This window comes from Gorilla gorilla, chromosome 5 (genome assembly GCF_029281585.2).
Source record: "Gorilla gorilla gorilla isolate KB3781 chromosome 5, NHGRI_mGorGor1-v2.1_pri, whole genome shotgun sequence".
NCBI lineage: Eukaryota > Metazoa > Chordata > Mammalia > Primates > Hominidae > Gorilla > Gorilla gorilla.
Window position 1 is genome coordinate 51,822,896 of NC_073229.2, and position 23,772 is coordinate 51,846,667.

The window sequence follows — 23,772 nt, forward strand, 5'->3', positions numbered from 1 at the left end:
CGGTAACTGTTCAGGCCAGCACAACTCATGATGGCAGAGCCAGATTTGAAGCCAGGCCGTCTGCCCCAGCGTCTGGGCTCTTGGCCACTCTATTCTCCTGCATCACTGGGGAAAAGGACCGGATTCAGAACGCCAAGGCCACAAAGGGGCTGCCACCAGCAAAGGGAATTTTTTCAAACCCCAAAGGAATCTTCAAACACATTCCACAAAGGAGGCTGTGAAAGAAAATGTTGCTTCCTGTCAGGAGGGAAGAGATGCAAATTCAGAGCAAAAAGGGCTCAGCATCTGACGTTTTCCTCCTGTCATTCCCATCAAGCTTAGAGGCGAATGCAGACGGGAGCATGTCCCCGTCTGGACGAGCGCATCAGGCAGAGGGAGCCAGGAAAAGTGGCTGCACTGAAAGAAAAGCAGCAGGCCCGGTGACACCAACGTGGGGACTTACAAAATGCAGAGGTGTCAGGCCCTGCACAGGTCAGAATGGCAGAGGAATCCGAGCAGACAGGCGCAGTCCCGGAGGCGCACCAAACAAGCGCGTGGTTCATCTTCACAACAGAACAGAGACTGACCTGGCAATCATGAGCAGTCACATTAACACCAACACCTTGCCAATCTCCAAGCCCTGGCAAGGAGACCCAGCTGGCGCGTGGTGGGTCTCATGGCTTGGCAGGGGGCACACATGCCAGGCCCACTTAATTTCCACCCACAGCAGAGTGACAGGTGGCGTACAAGGGCAGCGGAAGGCAAGATGGGTCTTGGGTCTAGAAAGCCCTGGTTGATAGGTTAGAATGGGAGGTTCTGGCTGCAGGGACGGGCCCACTCTCCTGCGTCCTGGGAAAACACAACGTCAGAGGGCAGAGTGCTCAGCCTTGGGCCGCAGGGTCCCTGGGTCCCAGGAGGCAGCTGGTGGAACAGTCCAGAGGCCTGCCCCTTTGAAGCTGCTAAAAGTCACCTGATACTTGGATACAAGCTAAAGCCAGTGGCAGCACCCCTGCCTGCTTCTACCCACCTCAAACCCCCGCTCCCTGCTCATTTCAACCATGGGTCATCTGATGAGGTGGGAGGGTTGCATGCTCCAGGCACTGCCACCATGCAATTGGCCCCAATCATTCCTGAACCGTAACGCCAAGCCCTGAGGGGTCACCCCTGACATCCACTCCTTTAGGCCTTGCCGGACGCTTCCTTTCCAGCACTCCTCTGAGAGACACATTCTAAACAAGTAGTTTTCAGTGGGTGTCTGAGGGTATCTTCAGGATGGGTCCAAATTGTGGGGAACAGGTCTTTGCTCTCATGAAGGATGCCTAGAGCCAAGGCCATGGAGGGCGAGGATGCAGCCTGTCCATGCCAGCTGGACCTCAGAGGTGGGCTGCTGTACCCACTCCCGTCACAGGTGAGAGGAGGAAGCCCAGGGAAGAGGGCTGGTCATCTGCTCACTCACTCTTCACTCTGCAGCGTGTGCTGAGGCCCTGCTATGTGCGAGGGAGGGCAGGGGGCACAGAGCTAGGTGGGGTCCTGTCCCTCCCTGGCCTCAGGAGCCATCAGTGGGGCAGGGGCAGAGGGAAGGGTCAGCAGGCGCTGTGGCCCACCTGAAGGGGCTTCCCAGGGAGCCTGGGGGGAAAAACTCCACCCCCGCCTGCTCCACCAAGGAGCACAGCTCTGTTTGAGACACGGCAGGTGAGGGGCACCTGCAGGGAGGAGGGGCCTTGGCTCTGAGCCTCAATGGCAAGGGGACCCCTCAGGGCCCTGAGCAAGTTAGGCACGACAAGTGGAGATGGTCAACCAAGCCAGCGCGACCCCAGCACGACCCCAAGTGCCAAAACATTTCAACATGCAGCATTGGCCTAAAAGAAACTCTCCTCGGCCCCACCTCTCATGGCTCCCCACCCCACGGCCACAGGAGCTCCAACCCAGGCCTCTCATCGCTTCCATCTGCCTGTTCATTCACACCTTCAGGCTTTTGTTCCTACTGTTCTCCCACCTGGCGTGCCCTTTCCTTCCTCCTCTTGTCCAAATACACCTCCTCCAAGCCCTGCTTGCCTGCCCAGCCTGGCTAGGCTGGAGCACCCGCAGTCCTGGGATTTGTGTCTTCACTTCAATGGACACATCACCACATCCCTTTTTTTACTTATTCAGGCGGGCTCTGCTGAGCACCTACTGTGTGCAGGGCAGGTGCTAGGGCTGGCTGTGCATGGCTCCTCTCATGCCCACCAAAAGGGCCTGAGAGCAGGGCCTGCAGCCTGTCTCTGTCTCACACTGGGGCTGGGAACGTGCCCAGGGAACAGGGCTGGTCGTCTGTTCACTCACACTTCACTCTGCAGAGTCATATGCTATGCTGAGGCCCTCTATGTGCAAAGGAGGGCAGGGGGCACAGCACAGGGGCGAAATAAATCTAGGAAGTCCCAGCCAGCTGGAGACTCAAGCTGGTAGAGGACTGAGCCTCTTTCCCTTCCTGTCCCCCAGGGCAGCAGCACTGCAGGATGAAGCACCCAAGGCCAGCAGTGAGGAATGGCAGGAGGCGCACCCCACAGTTCACCTGACGCAGCTGCTGACAGGCCCCAAGTTCCTGCTCCCTACCTTATGCCTCCAGGAATGGATTTCTGTCCTCAGTGAGTCAGTAGAGAGAGGAAGGGGAAAGCCAGGGAGCTCAGTAGGGCAGCAGGTGGAGGTCCCAGGGTAGCCTGGCCTCACCCCCAATGCCTACACCCTGTCAGCCTCAGTTTGCCCCTCTGTAGGCTGAGAGAGCAACCTCTCAGGTCTAGGGGTGGGAAGAGAGCTAAAGAAGAAGTGAGTAGTTGGGGGCTGGATTTTGCAATTAACCATTCATTCAACAAACATTTATTGAGCAACTACTATGTGCCAGGGCTGTGTTAGATGCTGGAGATGCAGCGGAGAACAAAACAGATTAAAATCTCTGCCTTGGTGGACCATATACAAACAAATAAAAATGTATTAGTCTGGTGCTATAAAGAAAAACAGAGCAGGGTACGGGGACTGGAGAGTAGGACGGAGGCAGGGGCTGTTTCAGATAGGCTGGTCAGAGGCCTCTCTGAAGGGAGACATCCGAGAAGACACCTGAAGACACCAAGAATGCGGGCCGCGTGGACATGCAGGAGAAGCTTTCCCACAGGAGGACCAGCCCGTGCAAAGGCCCTGAGGCGAGCTGGTGCCTGGAACATTTGAGGAGCTGCAAGATAGCTGCTGTGGCAAGAGCGAGGGAGAGGCGCGGAAGGAGGCAAGGCCAGAGAGTGAGGAGAGGCAGCAGAACAGGTACCCTTAATGTGAGTGGGGCCAGCCCCCTTGGCTCTGGCCGCACAGATCTCCACCTCATCCCTGTGGAGCCTCCGTAGATGGGGTGCTCCATTTACAGCCAGGGACGCCACATGCCGAGAGTCTCACAGCCCACTGGATGAGGAGCTGCCCAGCCTGGGCCTCCTGCTGCCCAAGCACTGTCTCCTCAGCGGGCTGCCAGCCATGCCATGCCACTGTGCTGACAGAGGCCATCTACATGCAAGTCTGATGTTCAGCCCTGGGAGTCGGAGCGGGAGGTCAGATCCAGCAACAGCTTGACTCACCCGCATCTCTGGAATATCAATGGAGGGCACAGCAACACAGCCAAGAGGTAGGGCCTCAGAATTTCCTGCTGTTCAAGGAACGAGACATCCTCCAAGGAACAGGCCAAGCCCCCCACACTCCTTCCTGCCACACCCAGAGAGGCCATCTTGTTTCCACCCTTGAGGCACAGATGTGCCCAGACATGCTAGATGCACTTACCTGAGAGGACTAGAGACAAACTCCCGGGTGACCCCGTGGATAGGACTTCCTGCCCCATGCACCACAGAGGGTAAGTTCAGTGGCTGGGGAGAGTATCTGCAGGATTCAAATCCTGCCCCTGCCACTTCCTAGCTGTGTGGCCTCATGGGAGTTACTTAACCTCTCTGAGCCTCTGTTTAGCCATTGGTATAATGGAGCTGTCTTGAGAGCTAAATGAGGTAATATGTACAAAGCACTTAAAACAGGCCTGGGCCAGGTGCAGTGGTTCATGCCTATAATCCCAGCACTTTGGGAGACCAAAGTGGGAGCATCACTTGAGCCCAGAAGTTTGAGGCCAGCCCGGGCAACATGGTGAGACCCCATCCCTACAAAAAATGAAAACAAAATTAGCCGAGCATGGTGGTATATGCCTGTGGTTCCAGCTACTTGGGAGGCTGAGGCAGGAGGATTGCTTGAGCCTGAGAGGTTGAGGCTCCAATGAGCTGTGATTGTACTACTGCACTCCAGCCTGGGCAAGAGAGTGAGACCCAATCTCCAAAAAAAAAAAAAAAAAGGCCAGGCACGGTAGCTCACGCCTGTAATCCCAGCACTTTGGGAGGCCAAGGCGGGTGGATCACCTGAAGTCAGGGATTCAAGACCAACCGGGCCAACATTGTGAAACCCCGTCTCTACTAAATATACAAAAATTAGCCAGGCATGGTGGTGCATGCCTGTAGTCCCAGCTACTTGGGAGGCTGAGGCAGGAGAATCGTTTGAATCCAGGAGGTGGAGGTTGCAGTGAGCTGAGATCACGCCACTGCACTCCAGCCTGGGTGACAGGGCGAGACTCCATCTCAAAAAAAAAAAGCCTACCACATCTGTGCCCACGTCTGTGCCACCCGCTTGCCACCTCCTGCCTTTCTCCCTCCTCAGTGACTCACTGGCATTATCTCCAGAGCCCAGGCGAGGCCTGCTCTGCATGTCTAATCCAGCCCTGGTGATGCTACAGAGGAGCCCGGGAGGGAAGGGCAGCCTCCTTGCCTTTCCCTGGTGCAGCCTCAGCCTTGACAGGGAGGAAGGAGTCCTGGCTGCAGCCAGAAGGTCCACACGTGCCCGCACACACACACACAACCCCTCCCCCCCCACACACACACACACAGGCCCAGTCTACAGATATCCCCACCAAGGCAGGCCTGCCAGTCACATGACCAGAACTTCCCAGACATGCACCCCTACACAGACACACACACACACGTCCTGGCCTAGCTGCCTTTGGAGTTCACCTTGCTGCCCTCTCCCCACCAGACCAGCCATCCCCTAAGAACCAGGCTAGCCTGGGCTCCTGTAGTTTTGTCTCTAGCCCCATCCCTGGACACACCTGTATCTCCATTTACGGCATAGCACGGGGCCCAGCACTTCCCAGGCCTCCCCAGGACTAGCCAGGCCCCAGGTAGGGCTGGGACCCAGGCAGCCAGACCCTGACAAACCCTCCAGTGCGCATTCCTGAGCTCCCACCTGCATGTGCCAGGAGCACGTTTCACTCCTTTTTTTTTTTTAAGACAGATTCTTGCTCTGTCACCCAGGTTGGAGTGCAATGGCGCAATCTCGGCTCACTGCAACCTCCACCTCCCAGGTTCAAGCGATTCTCCTGCCTCAGCCTCCCAAGTAGCTTGGGATTACAGGCTCGTGCCACCACTCCCAGCTAATTTTTGTATTTTTAGCAGAGACGGCGTTTCACCATGTTGGCCAAGCTGGTCTCGAACTCCTGACCTCGTGATCCGCCTGCCTCGGCCTCCCAAAGTGCTGGGATTACAGGTGTGAGCCACTATACCCGACCACACATTTTACTCTTATACCCTGCTTTATTCCCATTTCACAGATAAGAAACTGAGCCCAGAAAGACCAAATGATTTTCCCAAGACCGCACAGCCAATCAGCATCCGAGCCAGGGCACGGGTCTGCCTGAAGGAGCCTGACCTCTTAAGCACCTGCCGCTGCTTCTGCAATGCAAGCTGGAGGAGACAGGGTGTATAGGTAGAGTACCTGGTCTGACAGCCCTAGCTCCAAGTCCTGCTCTGACACCTGGCTGTGTGACCCTAGGCAAGCCACATCACTTCTCTGAGGCTCAGTTCTCCCATCTGCAAAATGGGAAAAAAACACGTAGCCCACGGGTGTTTCACCTAGCCACATGGTTATTACCAGGATCTGTAATAGTCATAGGGGGTGTCTGGCCCAGGCAGGGCTCAGTCAAGGGCCACAGGATTGCCCAGAGCATGTGTAGACAAGGGTGGGAATGGGGAATGCCAGTGCCAGGGCTTCCTTTAGGCCTGGTGCCAGTGGCCCAGTCAGTATTGGGCCACTCCAGGTGCCACCTACAGGCTCCCCACCTGCAGGACAGAGCCAGGTTCCCATCCCAGCTCTCCAGGTTCTAGCTCTGTGGCCTTGGGAAAGTGACCCACCCCCTCTAGCCTCCATTTCCCCATCTATAAAATGGGCATAGTCATGCTCCTCTGAAGGACCCAGAGACCAGCACACAGTTGGCACCCAGGACTCACTCGCCACACTTCCAACATGCATCCCAGCCTGGCCAGCATGCCCTCCCCGCCACTCCCCTCCCTGATGCTCCTCTGAGCAACTCACAGATGATTTATACTTCAGAGTACGAATCAATACAATATACGGCCAAAGACATCTTTAATCTTTCACAGGGATTAGGCTACAAGGTACAGCGGGCTCTTTCTACTGGCTGCTCAATTCTGATTTCAATTTGGCCAGCTGGAGTGCGGCTCTCTCTCTCTCTCTTCCTTTCTTTTCACCCACTAAAAGATGTTCCTCCAAATCAAATTTCATTTATTGGGTTGCACGACGAGACCTAGCTGCCTAAACTGCCCTGGCCAGGCCCCCGTAGGATGTTGCACACTGGCATGCAGTGGCCTTGGAAGTTTGGGGACGTGGGAGGCCCAGCCAAGCAGGAAGCCAGGCCCTCGGGGACGTACAGACGGTGCATGGGGTGTGGCAGGTATTGTGAGGGGCGCCTCTGCCAGGACAGGAGTGCCCCGAGCTGGAGGCCCTCACATAATGGCAAATTTTATTTTTCTAGATCATGAAGTCCTTTTAAAAAATCTTGAGTAGACTTTATTTTTTCTAACCGCCCAATACTTGATTAGATGTTGATAAAAAAAAAATTAAACAATAGGCTTACCTTCAGCCAAAACACAATGCCCAGACCCCACCCCCATCCCATGCCTCTCCTGTCCCTCCAGGCTGTGTGTACATGGGTGTGCCTGTGTGTCCCTGTCATACCCTAGCACTTGCACAGGGGCTGGCCCATGTGGGTCTCAGTGAGCACGCAAATGGCAGAAGACAGACAAGACAAGAGTACAGAAACAGGTGAGACCTCTAGTTCCGGAGCCAGCCATCCTGTGTTCAAATCCCTTCTCCACCTCTTACTTGCTGTGTGGCCTGGTGCTAGCTATTATTCAGCCTCTCTGTGCCTGCACTTCCTCTCCTGCAAAATGGGGATGAGGCAGCATCTACCTCGTAGGGCAGGAAGGACTGCCCAGGACAGCAGGCGCTGGGCACAGAGGGAGGCCTGCATGAGCACTGGGGGTGGATTTGAGGTCCCTCAGGGCAGGGACTGAACACAACTGAACACGGAGACTCAGGGCCCTTGATCCCTTCCCCCATCCTATACCTTTGCCCCTACATCCTGCAGAGGTCATGCATTAAACAGAAAAGGTAGGAGGTTGGTTTGGGGAAGAGTTGAAGCCACAGAGGAGGAAAGGAGCCAGCAGAGCAGAGTGGGAGGTGCTGTCCAGAGGTAGGTGCCCAGGTCTTGGGTCTGAGCAAAGGAGGAAAGGACATGTGGGTGGCCCAAGGGAGGGGCTGGGCTCTGGGGCTCGGAGGCTCTGACACTGTCCGCCAGGGTTCCCAGGTGCTATTGCCAGCCCATCTGGAGCTGGGAGTGGAGTCCTGTTCACCTCTGCTTCCTTTTGCTCTGCCAGGCTGCAGGAGTGGGGAGTAGCCTGGAGCCTCAGCCATCAGTCAGTGCTGCCCCACTTCCCGCCGCCCCGCTGCCCCCTCCACCAGGTGGAGGCACCCAAGCAGCTTCAGCTGTACAATTAAAGGGGCTTATCCGAGATTTATAGCAGGATTATGCCCACGGGGTGTTACCAACGGCAGCCTCTGGACACTCTGTAGTCCTTAGGAAAAGCAATTAGAGTCCGGAGGCCATGAGGGTATAAATATACAGACGCCATCACCCAAGGTCTCGGGCACTGGTGAGCTGTGTAGAGGCAGGGCCTTGGGAGAGACCAGGGGCAGGGCAGATGGGCCCTCTCTGCAGGAGGTGGGTCTGCCAGGAGGGAGAAGGGCCTCCCCACTTCCCCCACACACAACAGGGCCCCGAGGAAGTCATAGGCACCATCCTTCAGCCCCACGGCCCCCCCAGGAGCTGTCCCCTCTTGGCTCACCCCAGCCCAGGTGGAGGCCCCCAGCCTAGGGCTGCCTGCTGCCCCAAGATGCCCACAGCTGCAGCCCATGCAGCCAGCCCTCTCAGGGCACCAGCAGCAGCACAGACCCAGCCAGGGGCCTGCTCCCGGGCCCTGCTAGGTGGGAGTCACCTGCCAAGGGGATAACCCTTGTTATTGCTCAGCCACTTATCGCTGGGGACACCCGAAAGCTTTATCACAGAGCATCTGAGGACAGCAATTTAAGGCAATTCAGCAAGCTTAATGGGGGAAGGTGGCATCAGGGTACGAGGGGGAGACCTCGAGGAGAATAAGTACTTGCCAGAGTTCCTCAAACCCCACCCACAGGGACACCTTCTTCACTGATGCCCAAACCAGCACAGACCACCCGCGGCCCTCCACCCTCACCCCCACCACAGACAGGTCAATTTTAGGGGCTCCAAATTCCTCATTCCTCTGAGAGCCTGCCTGGCTGTCCGCCCATCACCTGAGTCCCTGACAGCCCTCTAAACAAGGCCCCTCATCCCCACCCCATCCCTTCCTCTGCTGTGAGGAGAGCGGCCGCCCCGCAGGCTCCCGCACCAGGGAGGTCAACAGTCTCCTCATCTGCACACCCACGTCTGCAAAGGCCTCACAGTCGCCGTTGACTGGAGTCACCCAGAGCCCAGTGAGGCCATGGACCAAACCACAGTGCTCAAAGAAGAGGCCGAGGCCCACCTGGCAACAGCCAGGCAGTCAGAGCCTGTATCAGGCCCCAGCTGGGAGCTCCTGGTGGGTCACTGTACCGGGACACCCCCGAGCCTGGCATGACTCTGCAGCCAGGCGTTTGACTCACCGTCCTCACGGGACTTCTGGATGAAGGCCTCCACACCGCTCTCGCCATAGCTGCCCTCCGAGGCCACCGTGGACACATAGTTCCACTTGAGGGCACGGACGATGTCCACCATGGCCTGGGCCTGGTACGTGTCCGAGGGCACCACGCGGGAGAAGAAGTCGTAGCGGCTGTTGTCACTCAGGTCTGGCGCTGTGGAGGCGTAGCTGATCTGGGGTATCTGAGGGGTGAGAGGGGCTGCTGAGGGTGGCGACTGGCCCCCCACCCTGCCTAGCCAGCCCCATTCCCCTACACACCAACCTCCCTTTGGTCCCCACAGCCTTGGGACCACCACAGCCCACCCTTCCCCATGGGCGCTGCCTCCTCCTCCAGAAAGTCTCCCAACCGGCCTCCCTGGGGTCCCCAAAGACACCCCAACCACACACAGATACACACACAGGCACACACATACGTACACCACACACACATACACCCTGGGAGCCTCTGGCTGCCTAAATTTACACAAAGAGCTCAAAGATCCCAGCCCAGGGAAAATCCCCACATACGTGAGATGATTCAGCCTGGGGATGGGGTGGGATTTGGGTGTTGGGAGGGGCCCTGAGGGGTCATGTGGCCCATCCCACGTCCCCAGGCAGCTCCTCTGGTCAGGACCCAGCAGACCCTGTCCCCACAGCTCTCTGCCAGCTCAGCCTCCTTCCTCGTGCCCTGCTCAGAGGAGATGGAGCCTCGATTCCAGCTCCCCTGTCCCCCACTCCAACCCCAAGGATGGAAGCCCAGGAAGCTAGTGGGGTGGGCTTCAAGAAGTCCCTTCTCTCTGCAGCTGGGGACACTGAGCCCAGAGAGTCACCAGCCTGCCGGGTCCCACAGCCTCTCCAAGGCAGAGCCGACCCAGGGCCCTGCCCCAGCCCCGGTGCTTTCCAGTCACGGGGCATCTTCCCGCCTCCACAGGCCCCACCTGGACCCTCCCCAGGCAGGGATGAGACTCAGACCTCCTGCCTCCTGTAGATACACCCAACCATCCCCAGGACAGGGAAGGGGTATGGTCCCTCCTCTCCGCCCCTCCCCTCCAGGGTGCCACCCACTGCTCTGCTCTGCTCTCCCGGCTGCTCAGGGCTTGTGGGCTCCACTCCCCGCTTGGCCCACAGGGACACTCCTCTTTCCTGTGTGCCCTCTGCCCGCTCAGTTGTCCAGGGGGACGGGGGTGGGGAATGCATATTGATCCAGGCTGGCATCGAAACTAAGATTTTATGCCCCTAAGGAATCACTCAGATTCAATCCTGGCCAAGAAACCTGTGGCCAGACTTCAGCCCAGTGGCAACTGTGGGTGGGGAAATGTTCCGGGGACAGGAGGGTTGGGGGTGCCCCTGGCAAGTGGTTGCCCACTTGGCCAAAGCCTAGTGTGTCCCTATCCCTGGGGCCACCCCCCAGACCAGTCAGCTCCCCTTCCTCAGGACAGGGCAGATGTTCTGCCGACCTACAAGCCCCACCTCGATATCCCGACATTCAACTCTATTCACTTCAACAAAGACTTTATTGAGCACCTATGATGTCCTAAGTGCTGAGGACAGCAGTGAATAAAACACTCACGGAGCTTCCTTCTGGTGGGAGGAGAGGAGCAAGCAAGCTAACAAGTGACCGGGACCATTCTCCACAGCGATGAGGCCTCACAGAGTGGCATAAGGGGGTGGGACATCGGGGTGGCAGGTGGTGTATGGGTGGCCTAGCAAGGGGCCTGTGTGGCTGGAGCAGAGCAGGATGGAGAGAGTCAATGCATAGTAGGTCCCACAGCCTCTTAATAAAGGGACAAATGACAATAAGGAAGTTGACTGCGGACAGTGAGGGTCCACCCTCCCCTGAGAACGTCCATTGCCAAAAGCATGGCCCAGCTCGGCCACCCAGCTGGCCCGCTCTCCGCCTCCCGTGGGAAAAGCCCAAACCACTGAGACCTTCACGGGTGAGGATGTGGTTAGGGCAAACAGTTAACTGGTTTTTTGGATTTTCTAAGCAACCAAGGGTTAACTCCTAAACCCCCTCACTGCAGCTCTTGTTGTCTTTATAAAATGGCATGTACTACATTATCCACTGGCACTGTTTGTAACAGTAAAACTTTGGAAACGACCCACATGTCCATCAAGAGGGGATTGTTTAAAGAAGTTCCAGCCAGATGAGGAATATTACACAGCTGTGAAAAGGAATGCGGCTGATTTCCAGGCACTGCTCTGGGTGGGTCTCCAAGATATTCTGGGGTAAAAACAACAGCAATAAGGAGGCAACATGCAGGTGGAAGCTGTTTACTGTGTGAAAGGGGAGGTGCATACTTGCTGCTCTGAAACAAAACATGTACATTGCCTCAGGGGAGGAAAGCAAGTGGCCGAGACAGGATCTGGTAGGGACCTTTCACCTTCTACCCTTTGTAGGTTTCCAATGTAGAACCATGCACATCTTCCACCCATTTGGAAAGCAAACCACACTCGACTATACCGGAATCTATGTGTCCCCTCGCCTGCTCTGTCAGCAGTGACTGAAAACTAGCCCAGTCCTCTCTGCCTTGGAGAACACTTGGCATAAAAACAGCACCCTCTAAAATGTGAGCTCTGATTGGATATTTATTAATTCACTTTAAGGTTGCTATTTTTGAGGTCTGAAAATGGTATTAGAGTCATGGCTGGTTTGTTTTTAGGAAGTCTTGTGTTTTAGAGCAGTTTCTCAGCCTTTGCACTCTTCACACTGTGCAGGGGAGGTTAGTTCTTTGTTGGGGGGAGGTCCCTGAGAGACAAGTGTTTTGTTTACCTCTCTTGCTGGCCTCTGCTGGGCCCTAGCCAGGAGCGATCATCACCTGCCTGCCTCCACGCCCCTCCTGATCAGAAGCTTGTCCCTACTTCTGGTGTTTCCTCCCACCAGTCCTTGATTCCCGGCAGGGGTTGAGGGCTCAACCCGGGCCACACAGCCGGCGGCAAATGGAAACAGAGGCCCCCCCAAGATGAGATGGCTCCTTCTCACTCATCCCTATTCCTCCTTCCAAGCTCCTTTCCAGGCCCAGGTGGTGCTCAGCACAGGTGGTGAGCAGTGGATGGACGGATGGATGTCCGGGCATCCCCTGTGGGGCCAGGCTCGTTAGAAGCCTTCAGACCCTGGCCCAAATCCAGAGTGGGGCCCTGGCCCACGGCACACACTGCATTCCCCCAGAGGGTGGGGGGCCAAGCATGTGCTCCTGCAGGATATGCGCGTCAGCCTGCAGGAGAGCCCCGGACCCCTGATTTCAAGAGCCCAGGATGGGCCCCTGACCTTCCCCCAGTAATTCCTGAGACACTGGAACAAGGACCCAACTTTGAGATGCGGGTGAGGGAATCACAGGCTCCTGAACAGGATCCCGGGGATAAGCCAGCCTCCTGCAATGTGTCCACCTGCCAGCCTCTCCTGTCTGCTCTCCCTGCAGCCTCCCTCCTCAGCTCCAGCCCCTCCCACACTTCCTAGGGAGACAGTTTCAAGCAGACTTTGGGGAGCTACACTGCTTAAGTTCAAATCCCAGCTCCGCCTCTCACCAGCTGAAAAAAAACTTGGGCAAGTTACTTCACCTCCCCGGCCTCAGTTTCTTCAGCTGCACAGTGGGAATAATTACAATAGCTGTCTCCTAAGGCTGTGAGGGTCACATGAGGGAATTCAAGCAAAGCACTCAGACAGCGCCTGGCAGGCGGTAAGCACTAAGGGTCAGCTCTTAGGGGAGCTGCCATTCCTCCCGCTAAACCTCCTCTGGCAGCAATCGCCTTCTCTTGCCTCTCTCTGACTTTACCTCCTAGGACTCTCCCTCTCTGCCGGCCCCCTCCCATCACACACTCTCTCCATGGTCTCATTGTTGTCATTGTCATTGTCACAGGGACATCCTGGGAATGCTATTGGGCTCTCCAAGGCTCTCTTGCCCCACCCTGGAGTGGAGGGATTGGGGGCAGGAGGTGTCAGGGGCCGCCACAGGGGGGCAGGGAGCCACGTCTGCGTCTAAGCAGGTGACTGTGACAACCTGGCCCATGTGGGGCTCTGACGTCTCTTCAACTCCCACTGTCTGCGCAGCCCAGCCCGAGCAGGAGGGGGAATGTGCAATTTACATTCTCTGAGGAGAATGCTCCTCTCCTCTCCCAACAGCAGCGGCAGGAGGGGAGGGAGGGAATGGTGCCCGCCCTGGTGCCAGCTGCTCCATCCCTCTGCCTCCTTTGCTTCCCTCACCCAACACATTGAGCACCTACTGTACACTGGACACTGTTCCAGGTGCTGGGGACACAGCACCTTGTGTCAAACCCTCATGGGGCAAGAGTCAGAACTCAGATTCCAGCAGCCCCTGACCAAGCACAGGCGTCCTGCTCTAGGTCCCTCTGTCTGTCCCTTTCTCCTTCCTCTTTGTCTATTTTCCTCTGTCCCCAGAGTCCATGACCTCATCTCCCACATCCAAATCCCCCTGCTCATCAAGGCCCAACTCAAATGTCACCTCCTCCAGGCAGCCCTCCCTGAGCCCTCATCCTCCAGAGGGGGCCTAGCCTCCCACAGCACTGAATGCGGCTGCCCCAAGGGCACCAGGCACATCCTCCCGGTGTTACTATTCTCTGCCTACTCATCAATTCAACAGGCCCTCTAAGCACCCCACCTTGTGCAGGCAAGGCCACGTGGAGAGATGCAGAGTTGAACTAGACCGATCCCACCCCAAACACTAGTCAATACCCACTGCGTTCTGGGAGACATCAGCAGAGATAGCAGAAAGTGTTTGTGCAAAAAGTGCTCCACTGTCTGGGCCCCCTGAAGAGGGGTAGGTTGTATGGCCCCCTGGAGTGACACACAGTGTGCCTGCAGCCACCACCCAGGAGAGCCTCAGCTGAGGTAAGGGGTGAGTGACTGAGGGGTGGAAGGATGCATGAATAAACCTGTCTCCCTCTCCCTCTGTCTCTGGCTTCTAGAGTGACAAGGAGATCCATGCCACATGGGGAAAGACAAAAGCTGCTTCCGGACTTAAGCAACAATGAAGATGGATTCCAAGTACATCTGAATGTGTGTGTGTGTGTGTGTGTCTGTGTGAGTGTGTGCATGCACGTGGGCACATGGGCTAGAGCGTGTGTCCTGAGCACATGGGTGCCCCGCACATTCATTCATTTATTCCTCCTACAAAGAGGCATGGAACACCCACGGCCTCCAGGCATAGTTCTGAGGGCTGGGGATGGACTATGGACAACCGCCCTCAGCGGGCTCCAATCTAGATGGAGGCAGGTCATGCAGAGGTGCATCATAAGCTTCTGAGTCTGTTAGGTGGGGATGAGGAGCCAGGAGGAAAAAGAAAGGAAAGGAACAGGGGAGTGTTGCAGAGTGGCCAGAGAGACCTCTTTTACAGTCTGTGTGAAGATCCCAGCAGGGAGGGGTATTTGAGGCCAAGGTGTTCCAGGCCCAGGGAGCAGCCAGTGCAAAGGCCATGTGTGCGTGTCTGTGTGTGTGTGTGAACATGTATGCATGCCTGTGTGTGTGTGTGAGCATGGTGCATGCCTGTGTTTGTGTGAGCATGTGTGCATGCCTGTGTGTGTGTGCGCATGTGTGTATCCAGGCACACATGTGTGCTTAGTGCCTGGATCTGCCCTCAGGCTGCCCCAGGCCCAGCCAGCAGCCTCACACAACCAGCCCAGGCATGCTGATACCAGCTAGCACACGGGTGGTGACCCAGAACGCCCACAGCTCCAGCTCTGGGTAACTGGTTCCCAGAACTGCAGAATCTGAAAACCCGCTGAGGGCAGCTGGTCCACATCCCACACCATCCAAAGGTGGAACGGGGATGCTGGAGGGCAGGGAATGTGTCCAGCGTCTCAGTGCCCACCCGGAGCACAGTCCTCAGGGTCTCTGAAGGCTGGAGCTTTGTTCAAAACTGTTCAGCTCAGTCAGGGTTGAAATCCCCACCACGACCCCCACAAGTCAAGTGGGCTCAAGTCAAGTGACCAGACGTCCAGGGCCATCACCACAGACACCCCAGGGGCTACCCGACAAAACCCACACTCCTCTTCCTGTGACCTTTTCTGTTAAAAGCACCTTGCCTTTCCTCCTCTGCCCTAATGCTTGGCACAGCACGTAAGTGTCCAGCACCCATCGGAGCCGCCCTGACCAGGGCTGTGTGACCCAGCTTCGCTATCCAACTGTGCAACCTTAGGCAATCAAGTGAACTCTCTGGGCCTCAGTTTCTTCCCCGTAAAGTCATCACCATCACAACAGAGAGGACTGCATCAGCAAATATGCAAAAAGTGCTTAGAACAAGCCAGGTGCATGGGGGCCCTGGGCAAATGCTAGATATTCTTATTAGAGAGAAAGGCAGGGCTAGGATCACTGTGCCCATTTTGTAGATGAGGAAGCTGAGGCTTGGAGAGATGATAGTGTCCTCTGAGTATCTCACCAGGAGATGTCAGAAACAAGGTGCTGACTGAGCTGCTCCGGCCCATGTTCCCACCCTCCTGGGCATGCCCTCCAGGCCTCCAGCTCTGCCCCACCCTCCTCGCTGACTCTGCTCTTTCTGTTCCACCCATGGGCCAGGCCAGGCCACCACAGATTGAGGCTGGGATCTTGCAGCCACCTCTGGCCACCAGCCTAGGCCCAGCCAGGACCCAGGCAGACTTTAAGATCCCCACCTGCCTGGCACAGCCCCTATCCCCCAGGGAGCAGGGGACCCTGCACGGGGCCAGCACAAGCCCCAGGCTTGGCTGCCTGCTCCTTGCCCTTCTGATCCTGGCTGCTTCAGGCCCTCCACTGCCGGCTCTCAGCATCAGCTGTTTGCTTCACAGATAAAAGCCAGTGATGCTTTTAGGTAACATGAAAGCTGTGGCAGACAGGAATGTGTGGTTCAGAGAAAGAGGAGGAGAGTGCTGGCTTCCAAAGGCCTTGCCTGCAACATCCCCCACCCTGACCCCTCAGGGGCCTGAGCAGTGCAGCCTCCCCCACAGGGCCTTAGCTGCAGAGAGGGGGTGGGGGCTGGGAGGGGGTGCCCAGAGGTGCAAGAGATGGGGTTGCCAGCTGCCCTTCCCTCCCTCCCTCCCTCTGTAGGCTGGGAGCCGGTCTCACCTGCACCCCCCCAGGGCTCCCCTCACAGAGCACCTGAGCACCCCTCTGGCCAGGTGCTGAGGACACAGATTTAAATAACACTCAGATAACCAGCCTAGTTGGGGGGTCAGGCTTGTGGCTGGGAGAACAAAGATTTCCCCCAACCTCCCACGGGCAAGGGAAGAGCCACAGGGTGAGGGAAACAATGGCAGGGCCTGGGGACCAGGCTGTCTGCGCACAGAGGTCCAGCCACAGGGGCTTCCCAGGCCCCGCCAAGGAGAGCGGGACTTTCCTGGGAGCCAGGGGAGCTGTGGAGGGAGCCTGAGTAGGGGTACAGGTGGTCAGATGGCCCTCAGCCTGCAGGGGAAGAGTCTGGAGATGCAGGCCCAGAAGTCCAGGAGAAGGTGGTGAGTGCACAGCAGACAGTAGCTGATGTTGCCTGAACCAGGACAGGGGCTTCGGGGTGGAGGGGAGGTGGGCAGCAGGCACTTAGCGGGGACTCATGGCATTGGGGATCAATTATATGTGGCCACAGAGAGAGTGGGGACTAGCAGGGGGGTGCAGGGAGGCAGCAGAGGGAGCAGGGTGGGGCCAGCACATGGAGAGGATGCCAGCAGTCCCTGGCCTTCAGCCCTGACCAAGCCCATCCCTGATGCGCACCGCTGGGTTCAGGAGCAGAAGGTTAGAGTGACCCAGACAGCTTGGGACAGCCCCACGGAGGCCTCACACACCCACGCCCTCCATGGAGCTGCCCTGTCCCCAGTGATCAAAGAACAAGGCCTAGGGGAAATGGCGGGGGGCACCTGGGCAGGGGACTGAGTGGGCACAACTGGGTGGTCTTTGGGAGAAGCAGGATAGGCCCCAGATCGGGAGACTGTCTGTCCTTGCCCCAGCGCCTCCTCCAGGGCCACACATTGGGGCTCTTCCCCTTCAATGCCGCCTTCCCCAACACCCACCAGAGCCATCTGGGGAGCACCAGCCCCTTCGCCACAGACCCTCCGGGAATTCGAATCAGCCCTGCCTAGGCACTCACCTCAGGACTTGACTCCCTCATTAATCAGATCTATTCCTCTGCTCTGTGGATTTAGACCAGCTGCCTACTCCTGCCCTGAGCATCTGGTCACTCTGGGGCCTGACCATGTGCCCCTGTCTGGCCCTGGCAGGCCGGCCTGTGCTCCAGTGCAATTGATCAGCCTGCGAGGGCCCACCTTGGGCCAGCCCAGACTCAGCCTTCTTCCTGGCAGCTGAGAAAGCTGCAGTTGCCACCCCAGGGCCCTTGGCCTCCCTTGCTCTGCTCCTCCCCCCGGTCTGGAGAGGGACCTCCCCTCTGCCCAGTTCCAGGGTTTCTCTGGCCCTCCTCTGCCCCTATAACCTATGGCCCCCACGACATGGCCCCCTTCCTATCACACCATGATCTGCAGTTTCCCCTCTGTGATGGAGAGTGCATGTCAGAGTGCCCTAGGCTGCAGGCACTATTATCAAAGACAGTAGAACTGGCCACGAGGCCCATGGGGTCCCTTTGCCTCAGCTGCTCCTGTGTCCACCAGCCTCCCCCCATACACTCTCCCAGCATCCACTCATGCTCTTCCAAAGCTCTGTCAGGCCATTCATTAATTCACTCACTTGACCAGGGTTTACTGAGCACCCACTGAGTGCTCTGCATGATCCCTGCCTTCCTGGAGCTGACATCCGAGTGGGAGAGACAATCAATAGTGAATGAATACACACAGAGCTAATGCTGGGTGCTGGGCAAGGGCCATCAGCCAAACATTTCAAGATCTCTGCCTTCTTGGGGCCACTTGAAAAGTTCTGGACAATGAGCTGAAAGCAGAACATGTCTATCGCTTCTGTCCCACAGCACTGAATTGCAGTCGTGAGACCTACAGGGTACACATTTCCTCTGCTGCTGTAAGCAATGGGTCCCTGAGCACTGTTCCAGCCCAGCCTGGGTCCCTGAGTAGAGTGCCTAGCCAACCTCCATAGACACGTCACACAGCAAGAGTTAAGCTGATGCTATTTTAAGCCACGGAGCTTTGAGGGTTGTTTGTTATGGCAGCATCACCTCACCTATGCTGACAGACACAGGGAGCGGTAAACATTAGGCTCCAGCTCTGGGAGAGACAGGAATGACTCTTCTTTATTTCCACCTCAAGGGCATGGATGTGTCAAGTTCACACTCATCACAGGCTGGTTGGGGCGGAATTGTATTGAATTAGATTCACACACACACACGCAATCCTCATCATCATGAGAGCTAACACTTACTGGGTGCTTACTATGTGCCAAGAACTGTCCTAAGTAGCTTCATGCACCTTAACACCTTCAATCTTACCATAGCCCTATGAGGTGGGCCCTCTTATTCTCCCCATTTTTCTGAAACTGAGGTACAGAGATGTTAAGTCACTTGCCCAAGCTCACACAGCTAGTGAGTGGCTGAGCCAGGATTTGAACTCGAACTAGCTGCAGAGCCCATGCTGCTAACTGTCAGGTAAAACCTGTCTCCTGCGTACACGGTGGGTCTACACATGCATATGCATTTACACACACACATGCAACATCTACACACACACACTGAGAATCTGAGGGTGACGCTGCAGCCTCTAGTGAGAAGGCCGCCCCCATCCTGTGGGGCAGGATCCTCAGGGCAGCAGCCGGGAGACCAGCCCTGGCAGGATCCTCAGGGCAGCAGCCAGGAGACCAGCCCTGCTTCCTCTCCTTGCTGAGCCCCTGCCTCCACTCCTGGCTGTCAAACTAAGGGCTGAAGTGGCTCACTCGTCTCCAACACAAAAGATCGGGCAGGAGCCCTGGAAGGTTGTGTAAAACGGCTCTGCTTTGAGCAATAGCTAGTTTCTATACATAATTATTAATTTCATGCTTATTATAGGCAAACCTGTCTCGCAGACGAGATGAAATTGATTTAATTAGAAATTCCATCATCAAGCCTTTTGCATCTGAACTTTTAATTAGGATCACCAACCCCACACGAGGCTGCCAGAGAGTGATCTCGTGGCCCCTGACTTCTCTCCCGGAGGCCAGGGGTATGGCCAGGACGTGTGGACCTCCACTGCCACCTGTGCCCTAGTGGCCAGGTCAGGGCCTCTCACCAGGATCCTTACCTGTCCTCCACCCCCACAGCATGGCCTTGAAGTCCTAAGGGTCCTCTTTTTTCTCTTGGCGCCATCATGGGGAAATAGCTTGGGAAGAGTTTGCACCATCTTGCAGCCAGCCGGAAGGACTGGGGCATTTAAGGTATGCAGGGGACAGGAGCAATAACAGGTCTCCCCGCTTCCTGCAAAATTCACACACCAGCCTTCCTTTGGGAGCCCCTGCCAGGTGCTAATAAAATGCCCTTTACAGCTCAGCTCAGAGCAGTCTGTCAGAATTACACTTGGCATTTTAAGAAAGCATTTTCATGCTCAACCCTCTGATCTCGTCTCCAGCCACTCCCAGCTTGGCCTCACTGACTCGGCTCCAGTCACGCCAACCTCCTTACTGTGCCTCGAACTCTCCAGGCACACTCCGCCTCAGGGCCTTTGCACTGGCTGTTCTGCTGCCTGAATGCTCCTCCCCCAGATATGCATGTGGCTCGCTCCCTCTCATCATCCCTCACTTCAAGACTTTGCTCAAATGTCTCCTTCTCAGGCAGGCCTTCCCTGACCAATCCCACCTCCCTCCCCTGAACTCCACCTTCACCTCCTCTGCTTTGATTTTCTGCACAATGATCGCCTACTAACACACTATATTTCCTTACTTATTTCATTTAGTATCCATCTCCCTCTAAAACATCAGCCTGGGGCTTCATGTTATTCCCCCACTGTGTCTTCAGACACCTGCCACAGGACAGGCATTCATTGAACAAAGGGGACACCTCATTCCTTCTGCACAGCCCGCCCATGAGACAAGCACCACAGTGCTGAAGCACCTTCAGCCAGTGAGGAAGCTGAAGCCCAAAGCCTTAGGGCCTTGCCAAGGTCACAGAGCTGGTCAGCAGCTCCAATTCTCACATGGTCTGATGCTGCGCCTGGGCAAGCCAGTGGCGTCACTCTGCAGTAAGTGGGCCACCCACGGCAGTGCCCAGCACATAGAAGGTGCTCTGAGGTCTCCTTCCTCCCTCCTGGGTTCAGGCAGGACCCTCCCTCTGGCATCCCTCACCTCCTGGGGCCTGTCACACCCTGTCCCCCACTGACACCCCAGGAAGCAAACGCTGGGAAGCTGCCCCATGCCACCTCTGTCTCCCCATCCCCGGGTCCTGCCCAGCCTCTTATCAGGAAAACAAGCGGACACTTGGATTAATTTCCAGGCCCGTTCTGAATTACGTTCAGGAGAGAACCAGACAGACGCAGGCAACAGGCCTTTGAACAAATATTTCCCCAGAAAGCTCTTTATTCAGTCCCTTGTCTCACCCTTTTAAACATTATATGTTTTCTTAGGCACCCAGGAAAAAAGAGGGGCCCGATAAGGCCCAGAAGCTGGAGAAGAATAGTGGGTGCGGAGTGGAGAGCCTCGGCAGGGCTGACAAAGGAGGCAGCTCGATGCAGGCTCAGAGGCAGGGCCGCAGATAAGAGCGCCCGAGAGAGCAGGTGGGGGCGGCCGGCGAGGGAGAGCAAACGCGATCCTCAAACCAGCACTTGTCCTATTTCATAGGTGAAATGTAGATCAATAAATTACACTCACTTTTGCAGGTTTTACATGCTGACTCGGTAACCTTGTCAACAGTGATCTGTGGGGGAGGCCGGGAGGAGCCCAGGCGGGCAGGGCAGAGGCCCAGCAAGGAGCCCCAAGGGGCACAGCCATGCCCCCTTTTCCAAGGAGGGCTCAAAGTCCAACTTCCATAGGGGAGAAGCTGCCTCGCTGTGTGACCTTGGGCAAGTCACCTCCTTTGTGAGCCTCAGTCTCCTCATCTGTCCACAGGCACCACGGTGAAAGACTGGGATGTGTCAGGCACTGCGAGGGTCCCGAGGGAGAATGAGTGTTACAGAAGCCTGGGGAGAGGGGAGGAATTGGCCCAGATGTTCAGAGCCAGCCATGCACCTCTCTCACACACAGGAGGTGCAACAGGGGCTCATGCACAGCCTCCCTTGGTAACCCTCACCACGGCCCCAAGGTAGGAAGCCAGAGCCCGATCCTCAGAAGAGAAGCTGCCCCTCCGAAGCTGAGGAACATGCCTGGGCTCACACCCAGGCCCACCCAATGGCAAGCCGGGCTTCCTCTGTGCCACAGTGCTGTCTGTGGGCCAGGACACAGGCAATGATGACCTTAGGTCACACCCAAATGTCCAAGGGGCAGAGAGAGCTGGGGGCAGCCCGGGGAGGCTGCGGGACCCAAAGGGGCCAGGCTGAGGGTGGAGCAAGGTGGGCTTCCCCGGGGCTGGGGACATGGAGCAGGCTGGGCCAGGGCCAGGCATCCTTGCCAGTGGGCAGGAGGCGGCAGCAGCACAAGGCTACTGGAGTGTTCGTGTCATCATAACAGGACTGGTGGCTGTTGGCTAATGAGCACCTACTCCGTGCCAAGCACCTCGTGTGGATTATTCACTTCTCCCTCACACAGTAATCCCATGAAGTGAACACCACTTACTACCTTCATTTTTCAGATGAGGAAACGGAGGCCCAAGAATACATGGAAACAGGATGACACGGCAAGTGGCAAAGTGAGATCTGAACCCAGGTCTGTCTGGCCCCAGCCCCTGAGCGCTCTCAGCCCCTGCTCCCCACCTGGCACACACTGCGTGTCCATTCCCAGCCTCCTGCCCTTTGCCTACACCATCCCCGCACCCAGGAAGCAGCCAGGATGGGGAGCTGAGAGTCCCTGTTCCAGGTGTTTCCCCACCACATCCCTTGGGTGCCACTTCACATCTCTGAGCCTCAGTTTCTGCATCTGTTCAATGGGGGCTTAATTACATGACCCCTGCTGCACTGACGGGTAAGGACAGGGAGGCCTCCACAAGGTGGGAGTAACATCCAAAAGCCCGTTCTGCAAAAGCCGACAATCCTCACACAGGCCGTGGGAGGCAGGGGCGGGGCTGGGAAAACCTCAGTGTAGTGCCTGGGGTGTCGGTAACTGCACCCCATGTCCTGATGACCGCATCACCAGGAGCACTGAGTGTCGGCAATGGGGCGTGGCCAGGCCGAGAAAATTAACCATGGTGTCTGCCCAGTGCGCTCTCGAGTCAAGTTAATGTGCAGTGCTGTGTGTAATATATTGCACTATATTAATATAATATGATATAACAGGATGTATTACCATTATTGAGCACATGAGCCGATAAAAGTCACATCACCATCTTTCCACATAATTTATATCACAGCCAGGCCAGGGCCAGGCTGGCAGCCCCAAGCTGGCAGAGAGGAGGCCCCCCTGGGGCTCTGGGGGCTTCCACTGGGGAAAAGGGACCTGACCCCTGGGAGGGGAGTCAAAAACCAGCTTGGAAGGAAGATGGAGGCAAGGCTAGGTGACCGGCCTGGCTGGGGGTGCTGAGCTGTGGCTGGGGATGCTCAGTCCCCTCTCCCCGATGCCAGTCCTCATTGCACTTGGCCCCACTGCAGTATTTGACCTGGTAGTCCCTTCCTCACTTCGTGGTCCCGCTCCTGGCGCTCCTTGTCCCCTCCTTCCTCTCAGCTTCCTTTGCTGTCCTGCCTCTTCTCCCTGATCCGACCCTGGCGGCCCCCAGGGCTCAGCGCTCCCTTCCCTCTGTCTGCCTCTCCACTCACTCCCTGGGGCCTGGGATTGCCCTCTCAGGGGTTCACCAGATCTCACCATGGCAGGCGAGGAGACACAGCATGCACCCCTGAACTCCAGGCTCCCATCCAGCTGCTGCTCCCCTGGGCTATCCAATGGGTGTCGCAAATTCAGCAGGTTCAAAGTCCTTCCCCGCCAGGTAACTGCTACTCTGCCTTCCAGTTATGCAGGCCAGAGTGTTGAGCAAATCCTTGAGTCCTTTTCTCACACATCCCAAACCTGATTTATCAGCAAATATTGTTGGCTCTACTTGAAAAGGATCCAAAATCCAACCACAACTCACCTCCTCCACCAGGACCGCCCAGGTCCACAGCTCCAGCATCTCTGGCTGGGCTATCACAACAGGGCCCTTAGCCTCCTACTGGGCTCCTGCCTCCCACACTTGCCACTCCCACACACATGCACAGTGCACTCCTGCCTGGCAGCTAGAGGAACCCGATTAAAACCTGAGTGACACCACAGGGCTCCTCTCTTTAAGAGGATCCCATCATGGCCAGGCATGGTGGCTCATGCCTGTAATCCCAGCACTTTGGGAGGCCGAGGCAGGTGGATTACCTGAGGTTAGGAGTTCGAGACTAACCTTGCCAACATGGTGAAACCCCATCTCTACCAAAAATACAAAAATTAGCCAGGGGTGGTGGCCGGCGCCTGTAATCCCAGCTACTCAGGAGGCTGGGGCAGGAGAATCGCTTGAACCCAGGAGGCGGAGATTGCAGTGAGCTGAGATCGCACCACTGCACTCCAACCTGGGAGACAGAGCAAGGCTCAGTCTCAAAAAAAAAAAAAGAAAGAAAGAAAAAACAGAGGCTCCCTTCTCATAGAGTGAAAACCACAGTCTTTCAATGGCTCCCAAGGCCTCTACATGACCTGCACCATTAGCCCCCTGGCCTCCCTTCCTACCACCCTCCCCCTCACTCACCCTGTCCAGCCACTCCAACG

General features: G+C 56.7%; 1 protein-coding gene across 12 annotated transcripts in view; it reads right to left on the bottom strand.

The window, feature by feature from the left end:
- GRM4 (glutamate metabotropic receptor 4) overlaps positions 1-23,772 on the bottom strand; it is a 126,004-nt gene that overhangs the window by 62,710 nt on the left and 39,522 nt on the right. For 9 of the 12 annotated variants that reach the window (XM_055390208.2, XM_055390206.2, XM_019029566.3 and 6 more), the window contains exon 3: positions 9,052-9,268. The exons of 1 other annotated variant lie outside the window; for it this stretch is intronic. In XM_055390208.2, the coding sequence (XP_055246183.1) occupies positions 9,052-9,268 (217 nt within the window). Of the gene's footprint in view, positions 1-9,051; positions 9,269-19,214; positions 19,676-20,772; positions 21,203-23,772 lie in introns of those variants that run through there. 2 more of the 12 variants (XM_055390213.2, XM_055390214.2) reach the window with 2 other exon arrangements.